This window comes from Colossoma macropomum, unplaced genomic scaffold (assembly GCF_904425465.1).
Source record: "Colossoma macropomum unplaced genomic scaffold, Colossoma_macropomum, whole genome shotgun sequence".
Classification (NCBI taxonomy): Eukaryota; Metazoa; Chordata; class Actinopteri; order Characiformes; family Serrasalmidae; genus Colossoma; species Colossoma macropomum.
The window spans coordinates 4094691-4106283 of NW_023494784.1; the positions used below are offsets into that span (position 1 = coordinate 4094691).

The window sequence follows — 11593 nt, forward strand, 5'->3', positions numbered from 1 at the left end:
ACAGCGGTTTAGCCCCACCCATTCAGCCTACAGCAGTTTAGCCCCTCCCATTCAGGCTACAGCAGTTTAGCCCCACCCATTCCCAAAGTGAAGTGGAGCGTTGTTCCTGCAGACAATCTGTAGCAGATGTAGGATTTTTACCGCTCTGTACTGCACTGCCCCATGGTAAACCACCATAAAAAGCCTGATTACTGACTAGTAGTCAGTTAATAAGGCAACATAACATCCCATAACATACCTGATGTAAAAGTCCAGTCTGATGAGTTGGATGATCCTAATTGATTCTCTGCCATACAGTAGAAAACTCCATCTGTTCCTGCAGCTAAAGTTAAATTGGCTCCTTCTCCAAACTGTGAGATGTCTCCTCCTATCTTCCTGAACCAGGTGTAAGAGCTGGCAGGGTTGGAGTCACTGATACAGACCAGCGTGACTGAGCCATCAAACTCAATCTCAGATACAGATGGAGGTCTGGGAGAGTCTGAACAAGACAGAGACTCGACTAGTTACTGAACTTCTTACACTCAGAGACAAACAGATCATACAGAACAAACTGCTCTTACATAACACATCCAGACGGGAGGGTCCTGAGCGGCTCTGTCCGAGCTGGTTGTGAGCGGTGCAGTAGTAGAGTCCGCTGTGCTGGGAGCTGATGTTGGAGATGCTGTAACTCTGTCCTGTTCCCAGCTCTACGCCTGAGCTCTGATTAAACCAGTAGTAGGTGAGATCAGGAGGGTTTGCATCACTGCTGCAGGTCAGAGTCACTGAGTCTCCCTCCACTCTCTGTCCAGAGGGAAGAATGACCGCTCTGGTGTTCTTAGGAGAGTCTGAATGGAAAGGTGATAAAGATTCAGTCATTCAGTCCCCACCATTCAGTCTACAGCAGTTTAGCTCCACCCATTCAGCCTACAGCAGTTTAGCTCCACCATTCAGCCTACAGCAGTTTAGCCCCACCATTCAGCCACAGCAGTTTAGCTCCAACATTCAGCTACAGCAGTTTAGCTCCACCATTCAGCTACAGCAGTTTAGCTCCACCATTCAGCTACAGCGGTTTAGCCCCTCCATTCAGTCTACAGCAGTTTAGCTCCACCATTCAGCTACAGCAGTTTAGCCCCACCATTCAGTCTACAGCAGTTTAGCTCCACCATTCAGCTACAGCAGTTTAGCCCCACCATTCAGCTACAGCAGTTTAGCTCCACCATTCAGCTACAGCAGTTTAGCTCCACCATTCAGCTACAGCAGTTTAGCTCCACCATTCAGCTACAGCAGTTTAGCTCCACCATTCAGTCTACAGCAGTTTAGCTCCACCATTCAGCTACAGCAGTTTAGCCCCACCATTCAGCTACAGCAGTTTAGCTCCACCATTCAGCTACAGCAGTTTAGCTCCACCATTCAGCTACAGCAGTTTAGCTCCACCATTCAGCTACAGCAGTTTAGCCCCACCCATTCAGCCTACAGCAGTTTAGCCCCACCCATTCAGCCTACAGCAGTTTAGCCCCACCATTCAGCTACAGCGGTTTAGCCCCTCCCATTCAGCCACAGCAGTTTAGCTCCAACATTCAGCTACAGCAGTTTAGCTCCACCATTCAGCTACAGCAGTTTAGCTCCACCATTCAGTCTACAGCAGTTTAGCTCCACCATTCAGCTACAGCGGTTTAGCCCCACCATTCAGTCTACAGCGGTTTAGCCCCACCATTCAGTCTACAGCGGTTTAGCTCCACCATTCAGCTACAGCAGTTTAGCTCCACCATTCAGCTACAGCAATTTAGCTCCACCATTCAGCTACAGCAGTTTAGCTCCACCATTCAGCTACAGCAGTTTAGCTCCACCATTCAGTCTACAGCAGTTTAGCCCCACCATTCAGTCTACAGCAGTTTAGCTCCACCATTCAGCTACAGCAGTTTAGCTCCACCATTCAGTCTACAGCAGTTTAGCTCCACCATTCAGTCTACAGCAGTTTAGCCCCACCATTCAGCTACAGCAGTTTAGCTCCACCATTCAGTCTACAGCAGTTTAGCTCCACCATTCAGCTACAGCAGTTTAGCTCCACCATTCAGTCTACAGCAGTTTAGCTCCACCATTCAGCTACAGCAGTTTAGCCCCACCATTCAGCTACAGCAGTTTAGCCCCACCATTCAGCTACAGCAGTTTAGCTCCACCATTCAGTCTACAGCAGTTTAGCTCCACCATTCAGTCTACAGCAGTTTAGCTCCACCATTCAGCTACAGCAGTTTAGCTCCACCATTCAGCTACAGCAGTTTAGCTCCACCATTCAGTCTACAGCAGTTTAGCCCCTCCCATTCAGCCTACAGCAGTTTAGCCCCACCCATTCAGCCTACAGCAGTTTAGCCCCACCCATTCAGCCTACAGCAGTTTAGCCCCACCCATTCAGCCTACAGCAGTTTAGCCCCACCCATTCCCAAAGTGAAGTGGAGCGTTGTTCCTGCAGACAATCTAGCAGATGTAGGATTTTTACTGCTCTGTACTGCACTGCCCCATGGTAAACCACCATAAAAAGCCTGATTACTGACTAGTAGTCAGTTAATAAGGCAACATAACATCCCATAACCTACCTGATGTAAAAGTACATTCTGATGAGTTGGATGATCCTAATTGATTCTCTGCCATACAGTAGAAAACTCCATCTGTTCCTGCAGCTAAAGTTAAATTGGCTCCTTCTTCAAACTGTGAGATGTCTCCTCCTATCTTCCTGAACCAGGTGTAAGAGCTGGCAGGGTTGGAGTCACTGATACAGACCAGCCTGACTGAGCCATCAAACTCAATCTCAGATACAGATGGAGGTCTGGGAGAGTCTGAACAAGACAGAGACTCGACTAGTTACTGAACTTCTTACACTCAGAGACAAACAGATCATACAGAACAAACTGCTCTTACATAACACATCCAGACGGGAGGGTCCTGAGCGGCTCTGTCCGAGCTGGTTGTGAGCGGTGCAGTAGTAGAGTCCGCTGTGCTGGGAGCTGATGCTGGTGATGCTGTAACTCTGTCCTGTTCCCAGCTCTACGTCTGAGCTCTGATTAAACCAGTAGTAGGTGAGATCAGGAGGGTTTGCATCACTGCTGCAGGTCAGAGTCACTGAGTCTCCCTCCACTCTCTGTCCAGAGGGAAGAATGACCGCTCTGGTGTTCTTAGGAGAGTCTGAATGGAAAGGTGATAAAGATTCAGTCATTACATGTATGAACTGAGGTCTTCTAGAACGAACACTATCATTGTTATTACACATGAGGTTATAGCTTATTGCTGACAGCAATGCAGTCATCAGCCCTACATATTCTGGCACTTCTGCATTATAGTGATACAAAACAAAAACAACCCTTAAAAACCTAAACGTGTGTCTTCTGATTTATTACTTAAAGTAGATGTGGCTTTTACAGATCCCACAGTTGCATCTGTTAAGCCCAGCTGGAGCTTCAAATTCAAACAATGGCATGCTGATAAAGAACTGAAGGCTCAAGGTAATGGTGGATAGCAAAGGTTGAACTGGTGGGTTGAAGAAAATAATTTGGAGTTTGGGCCTGGAATGAGCTGGAGAGCATAATATTTTTACTGGCCATCAGACAAAGACAAGACTCAGAAAACAAATGAAATGTTATTATCTTAAAAAATGCAACTTAATAAAATTCTATTCTCATTTGTTTGAGTGAGCCAGTGATCAATCTGGGTAAGTTCTGGCCTACCAGTGGTAATGTGCCTGGTGTGGTTTTACCAGCTGGGAAGGTGGTTCTGTTATTCCACAGTCTAACTAGACTAATGTCCCAGTATCACCGTAACGTGACAGACCCAGTCAGACGCTTGCAGTAAAATCCAAGAGATGATGCTTTAATACAAAAGGGGTTGGCAAGAATCGTAGTCGTGGTACAGGCATGGGTCAAATCCATAATAGCAAAATGGTAAAACAGAGCAATCATAACCAGTAGGGCAAAGACAAAAGACAACAATGAGAAATTCAGAAAAGAGTCAGAGAAACGATACCTCGCAATTAGGCTAAGCTAAAGCTCGGGCTTATAAACTAAACAGGTCATATAACGTACAACACAGGTGTAGAGAATCAGTACTCATGAGATTTAGAGCAATCATTGCTCGAACGAGGAAGTTCATCAGTCACATGATCACCCAAGGAGTTCTGGGAAATGGATTCCACAGCACCTCTACTGCTTTAATACCTGTGATCATTCACAACCTGGTTGATGAACTTAATATTCCTCCCACCATAGAAAAAAGATCTCTAAACATAATACTAAAGGAATTCTAGCTAAATGACAATATACTTTTAACTTTTAACAGTTAAAAGATTATAACCATAATAACCAAAACACATACAGCAGTAATAAACCATGTGAAAATATTATAGTATACATTTTTAAAACCTCTTCAAGAACACTTGCTAAAATGGATGTCTGTCCAATTATTTCTACTGAACATTTAATCTTTCAACATGAGGCCAGTTGTTTTAAACCAATGTATTAATTTTGGCTAGCAACGGCCACTTGATTGGTCAAAGGCGTTTTCTCCAGCATCCTGAGCCAGTATTTTTCTGCGCTGCTGATTGGCTGAGGGCAGTGCACTGAATCTGACAGAGGAGTTAGGAAAATAAAGGGTGCTGCAACTGGTGTCCAGTGGCACAGATAGAGATCATGACCACAGCTCCTAGAGCTGTAAACTGGCTTTCAGTTTTTTCAACCCTGCAGTTTCAAATACAATGAAGTACGATTTCAGTGTTTAATAGAAAAGAGGCATTACATTTCAATATAATTAATTCTTACTTTCACCAGTAACCAACAGGGTGGCGTCCCAGCACCCATAATGGATGTAACACATTTGAGCACTGCTCTCTTAAATTAGACTGCAGACCTGACAGCCTTTAATGACGTACGAACTGCTCTGCATCTGCTTCATGAAACGTTTGTAAAACATAGACGTGAGCGGAGATTTGAGCGCAGATGATGAATTAGCCTCAGTGCGTCAAATCAAGTGCCAGCCGACCAGCATGTCATATACATATCATTTACATGAATCACACACTAATTCATGCAGATGTTTGGGCAGGGAGCCAATAACAGGAAGGATTCAGCGGCTCATGAGCTGATGGCTGCGTTCGTAGGTGGAGTTTGAGGTGAAGCAATGAGTGCACAGCTCTCCCTACTGACCAAACTTAATAGTGTTAAAGTTACGACCACTGGAAAGAATAAAATGTGAAATAAATAAAATGCCTTGGTTTTTAAGATGGTAGAATGATGTGATTGTGAACTGTGATTATTTACCTAAAATAACATTCCAATGCTGTATTATTGTAGTGTATGAGATGCTTTTGCACTAGCTGTGTTTTGCATTGTTTATGTTTTGGGTGAAGTCAGTTGTATAAAAAGCACAGTGTAATATGTCTTTGAATGGAACGTTGAATAGTCACAGCATTAATTTATACTAATGAAAACAGCACATCGACTTTTGCATTTGATTGCCATATGCACAAATTATTAGTATTACTGTTATTTTCTATTTGTATTCTTATTATTGGGATTATAGATTATATTGATAATGATTTTGGTTAGTTTACCACAGATAAAGCATTTTATTTCAGGTAAACTATTTGATGTGAGTTTGATCATACAGATACACCAATAATGAAACGGATAAATAACAAAACTGGGGTTAAATTCACATGCATTCATTTTATGGCCAGATTTTACTGTAAATAACTTCTATGAATGAGGGCCAATACTTCCCAATCATTCTGCTGGTTAATGAGGTGAGGAGATGAATCTGATGAAAGAGAAACACCAACAGCACCAGAGTTGAAAAACACTGCTTTAGATTATTAATAAATATATTATTTCTGTATGTGATACTCTGTACTCACACACTGGAGGAGAGTGATCACTGCCTTCAACAGCACAGCTGTAGTTGACCACTTCACTGACCACAGCTACAGAGCAGGAGGCAGATTCACACTGAGATACAGGCTGTCCGTTCTTGTACCAAATGTAAGTGGGGTTGCTGGGCAGAGTGCAGGTGGAGTTACAGGTCAGTGTTACTGTCTGTCCCTCTGACGCTGTGGCTGCAGGACCTTCCACTTTCACCTGCAGGTCAAAAACACCTGAAACACACAAACAAGCTGTAGTGAAAGAAACTGCAGCATATAACTCTGAACTCTAACAGAGACTCCTGAAAGAAAATAAATGAAACATAGTAAAGCATGAAAAACTAAATAGAAACAAAACCACAAACTGAATTATATTAAACTGTAAAATCAGTGTCTCTCAGAGTGACTGAACATGAGTTGACTGTAATGCAGTGGTAGCTGCCAGTGAGATGATAACAGAGTGAGTGCAGGATGTTCAGGAGGTTCTGTTCTGTTCTGAGTGCAGTTTAAAGTGAGGTCTTACAGACAGCAGGAGAGCGGAGCTCCTCGTATCCTTTCACAGCGCAGGAGTAGCTGCCTGCATCCACAGTTCTGTCTCTCAGATTCAGTTCATTTCTGTTCTGGTTAAATACAGGCTGTCTGTTCTTGTACCAGATGTAAGTGGGGTTGGGCAGAGTGCAGGTGGAGCTACAGGTCAGCTTCTTTACTCCTCCATCTGTATCTGACACTGTAACCTTCAGATCTGCAGGTGATTCTAAACAAGGTTTAGTGTTATTTAGTTAACTACACTCACTGTATGTATCTAGTAGGGGTGTGTATGGATACTCGGTTAACTGTTCCAGGTATCAGTATCTGAACACTGAAATCACTGTTGGGGTATTTGTTATGCTAAATCAGAGAAAATCTGAGATGAAATAATACAGGTCTACTTCCTTTTTCCCTCCCTGAGATTAACCGAATATCCATTCATTCACTCTTACATATACTGGAATATCAGAATTAGTCAGAATGCAGGTCTTTATTATCCAGAGTTACCTGTGACAGACAGAGTGACTCCAGGTTCGCCGGTGTATTTGTCCTCAGGACCATCAGTGTAGAATCTGAACTTGTATGTGTGAGCGTCACTCTCTCTCAGGTCAGTGATGGTCATTCTACAGTAGTTCAGGGTCTGGCTGTACTGCACTCTCCCCTTATACAGATCATACTGTCGCACATCCACAGGCTCAACACCAGGCTGCCTGAGACTTTCAATGTACCAGAATGATTTAGTCACTCTGAGTCCTTCAGGGTGTTTATAAGTGCAGGACAAATTAACTGATGACCCTTTCAGAGCACAGACACGTTCAGGAGCGTAGGTCCCAGCCCACTGCTGGTCACCCAGTTCACCTGGAACACAGAGTCACAGGCAGGAAGAAGAAATGATGTCATATAATAATATCAGTCTGAAACTGTAATATTCTCACTAATTACGATCTAGCTAAACTACCCAGCCTGACATTATAGAAACAATCTCTGATTTAAGAATGATGTATGCAGTTCTTTATAATTCTTTGAAGTCCCAGTCATTCTACTGTCTGACAATTCCAAAGAATGACACTCATCAAGTCCATCTAGAGGTGTAATATAAGCACTAGCTTTCAGAAAGACAGACACAGACAGTGACAGAGAGAGCAAGATGTACTACAGTAAATACAGGCTGCAATGGCCCCAAGGAAGAGGCGGGACTAAGTGCTAAACACAGTCAGTCACTGAGAAACACTGCTTTACACAGCGCAGCAGCCCTGCAAACACTCATGAAAGATATGCAAATGAAGTAGAGGACACACAGAGCAGAAAACCACCACAATATCAAGAAACTGACATGATGGAGCCGCTTGTCTCTTCTTTTTCCTTCTTATGTAGCACAACATTTATTCTACTTCCTGCTATTTTGCCTCCTGTACACAGTAGTACATCCTGATGTAGTAATTAATGTATACTATTAAACAATATTCTAATTCTTTATATATTTTATATATATTCTTTATATATTTTTCCTGAAGACACTGATAATATTCAGATGATGATGAAACCCAAATTCTTGAAATAAAACAAATATACAGTACTGTGCAAAAGTATATTGTATTTAATTTCCAGTCACAGCTTCCATTAAGTACATTATTAATTTTTCTGTGTCAGAAAAATAACAGGAAATATATATTTAACAGAAAATTAAACAAGTCTGCAACACTAATTGTAATATCAAATCTATCAGTTTTATAATTTTCCAGCTTTCACTGTTCCTTTTTCTGTATTGACAAAGTAGAAAAAATGAAAAATGTAAAGAAAAACAGACAGCAGTGATTTGCAAATCCTTTCATGTCCTTTCAATGTCCACGCGTAGCAGTGGACATTAATGCTCTGTTTATTATCAATGGTACCCAGTGGTAGCAAACAATGTGAATAATAATTGTCCTAAAACAGAGCCTTGGGGAACACCATACTTTACGTTTGTGAGAACAGAAGATTCACTGTTTACATTCACAAATTCTGGCAACCAGTCAGGTAAGATCTGAACCAGGAAAGGGCTATTCCTGTTACTCCTAGAGGGTTCTAACTAGCAAATTTAATAGGTTCAGCAAACTGGCTCAGCCACATTAATGTCAGGCATGTTTATATGTTTCACTTTGGTCAGCAGTTTGAATCTATCCTCTTTAGGGATGGTGACGGCCCAAACCTCCTGGTTACTTTATTCTTTCCTAACATTATGCATGTATTGCAGTGCACATCCAGGACACTTGGTCATTTATTTGGGGTCTTGTCTTATGAGGAAAAATAGCTGGTTTTAAAATTTTGTACTAATAAGAAATTTTAAATGTATTTTTTCTCTTTATAAAATGGAGTTTAAATAATGTATTAAATTCTCCATTTAAATTGAATTACATCTCTGTCCTGTTTGACAAACTTAGCTGTGTGATAAAAATCTTTTATCTGCATTGAACTTTGTAGTGCAATTTCCTAGGTGGCATTGTCAAGCCATTTATTATCTGTAGGCTAATTGAATGCCAGGCCACAATAGCATCAGGTGTTTACCTGTGGAAAGTTCCAAAACTGGTGTTTTTGATCATTCCACAGACTTCCCAGTGTTACACTGCCCCAGTCCTAACTTTTTTTTGATATAAGCTGCAGGCATCATATTTGGAATTTGCATATATTTACAAAAATCAACAAAGTCTATAAGACAAAATATTCCATTTCTCTTCTTTGTGTGGTTTTTAGTTAAATACCTGTAAAAGACTGTTTACAAATCACTGCTTTCTGTTTTTATTTGTATTTTACTTACTGTCCTGACTTTTTGGAAATTGGATTTATCATTTACCTATATTTCTGTCTACAGCTCTTTACTATATATTCGAGATTTACTCTGTCCTGTGGTAAAACTTTTAAAATGTATGTTTAAGTAACCATTACCTTACAGTTTTGTATAAAAATTGTATGTATAATAAAAATTAAAAACTGTACGTATAATAATGTATAAATTTAAGGGGGAAAGTGAATGTAGCCGTGTAGATCATGATAACAGTGGGATAAAGAAGAACAGTGGCACAACAGCTATGTAAACAGCTGTTAGTGTTAGCTTGCTAGTTAAGTATCCAATTAAGTATGTTTTGTTTTATTTTCATATGAATGCATCCAGTAAAATCAATCGCTTGAAATGATGTCGTTCAACATGATCACATGACACGCTATTAGCGCACTGATTGGCTGTTTCATGAAACTCGTATCACAGAGTTCACACACTTTCAACTGTTGCAGCTGAGTTCTAAATGAGTTCGATTTACAACCCAAGTGCAATTAAGTTCCATGTAAGTTTCCATGCAAAGACAGCCTAACTTGTACTTAATGGCCGTTTTGATTGAAAATTAAATAAATGAAAGAATGGTCTCTCGCTTTTACACAATACTGTACATAGAATGATTTTTTCTTGTACATACAGTGGCAGACACGATACATTTTATTACACTGAAAACAAATTTCCTGTATATGTTTTGGATGTTTTAAGAATGTATATATTTTGTATGTGAAACATTCAAGTATATTAGTTTGTTAGCAGACTGAACCTTATTATTCTTGATATAACGAACATTTCTTAGAATTAAAACGTTCTATCTGTGTTTTGTTGATCCTGGAAAAGGCTACTTCCATATACCTGAGGATTTTATTGTTTAGCTGTCAAAAAGTGTCTCAACTTGTAGTGACATTAAGATATGAAAAAAAAAACTGTACAACAAAAGAGCGTTTTTATTTTCAAAGTGAGATCTTTGATACTTTATATCTGAAACTGCTACTAAATGCAGGTTATTTTCTGGTTCTGAATTTCTTCTGGAATTACTTGTCTTCAGTGGTTTGGTGCTGAGAGACAGACTGACTGATACTTACATTTTAGTAGAGGGAAGATGTTGTTATACACCTGACAGGTGTAGCTGTCCTGATTAGATGAACTGGTGTCCAAGACCAACCAAACTGAGTCACTATATGAACATCCTATGTCTTCCTTGCTGTGCCACGTTCTTTCTCTGTACCATTTGTAGTAACAGCGTCCACTGGGCCAGCAGGTGGGGCTACAGGTCAGTTTCACCACTCTCTGTCCTACAGTCTTACAGTCCACCCTCGCCTGCAGGACTACACACACACACACACACACACACACACACACACACACACACACACACACACCAGAATCCTGTAAATAACTATTATTAATGTGTTTATGGGAGAAAAGTCAGCAGGTGAAGCTGATATCTGATGTCCTGATGGACAGAGTGGAGCCACATTGTTGCCCCACTCACATCTACTTGGCCCTCTCCCCAAACAACTGTGGTCCCCTTGACTCACACAGTAAGTGCCTTGAGCTCATCACTAACTGGATGGGACAAAACTTTCTGCAGCTGAATAAAGATAAAACAGAGATTATTTTATTTGGGAATAGCAATGAGAGGCACAGACTGGCTGCCTATCTGGATTCAAGAGCCCTAAAGTCTAAAGATCTAGTACGTAACCTTGGTGTACTGATGGACTCTGATCTCAGTTTTATCAGTCGTGTTAAAGCAGTTACTAAATCAGCTTTTTATCACCTTAGGAACATCAACAAGGTCCGAGATGTTCTGACTAAACCAGACCTGGAGAACCTCATCCACGCCTGTATCTCTAGTAGGATTGATCACTGTAAAGCTGCCAGAGTCTCACTAGGAGTAAAAGAAGAACCCCCCATTCTTAAATCCTCACACTGGTTACAAGTCTGTTCCAGAATAGACGTTAAGTTGCTGTTACTGTTCTATACATGTCAGCGTATTTATCTGATCTGCTGCAGCGATATGAGCCAATCAGAACTCTCGGGATCAAACAGATCATTAGGAATGGTCAGTCAGTCCTGCCAAAGGTGAAGACTAAACATGGAGAAGCAGCGTTTAGCTACTTTAGCCACTATGCTAAATGGACCCAGTGTACAGAGAGCATTAGAAGAGCCCCAACACTGGACACTTTAAACTGAGCTGAAACCTTCTTAAACAGGAATGTTTTGAGCCTGGATTTAAACACTGTTAGTGTTTCTAGCCCCTTTTCCTCTGTAATGGCGCTTTTTATTCTAAACTAACGTTCAGTTTTTTTTTTATTTGATTTTTAACTATCCTAATTAAATTTCTAATTTGATTTTTAATTTAATGATTTTCTCTTTTA

The 11593-nt window shown here is 40.9% G+C and overlaps 1 protein-coding gene across 1 annotated transcript; it reads right to left on the reverse strand.

Moving 5' to 3' along the window:
- Nucleotides 1-5756: 5756 nt before the first annotated feature.
- On the reverse strand, nucleotides 5757-10351 carry LOC118809326 (sialoadhesin-like). Its single transcript, XM_036572517.1, has 5 exons — nucleotides 10298-10351; nucleotides 6914-7264; nucleotides 6402-6632; nucleotides 5872-6112; nucleotides 5757-5778 (listed from the first exon to the last, which is right to left on the reverse strand). Exons 2-5 carry the CDS (start codon nucleotides 7026-7028, stop codon nucleotides 5757-5759), a joined length of 609 nt encoding a protein of 202 aa, XP_036428410.1. The 5' UTR covers nucleotides 7029-7264; nucleotides 10298-10351.
- Between the last annotated feature and the right edge of the window lie 1242 nt (nucleotides 10352-11593).

What these genes read in the sequence shown, in the direction of transcription:
- LOC118809326 (XM_036572517.1), bottom strand. Translation starts at nt 7,028, where the DNA reads ATGACCATCACTGACCTGAGAGAGAGTGACGCTCACACATACAAGTTC. An exon ending in AGTCACTCTGTCTGTCACAG is followed by an intron (nt 6,633 to 6,913) that starts GTAACTCTGGAT and finishes AACCTTGTTTAG; the next exon opens with AATCACCTGCAGATCTGAAG. An exon ending in CACTCTCCTCCAGTGTGTGA is followed by an intron (nt 5,779 to 5,871) that starts GTACAGAGTATC and finishes CTCTTTCATCAG; the next exon opens with ATTCATCTCCTCACCTCATT.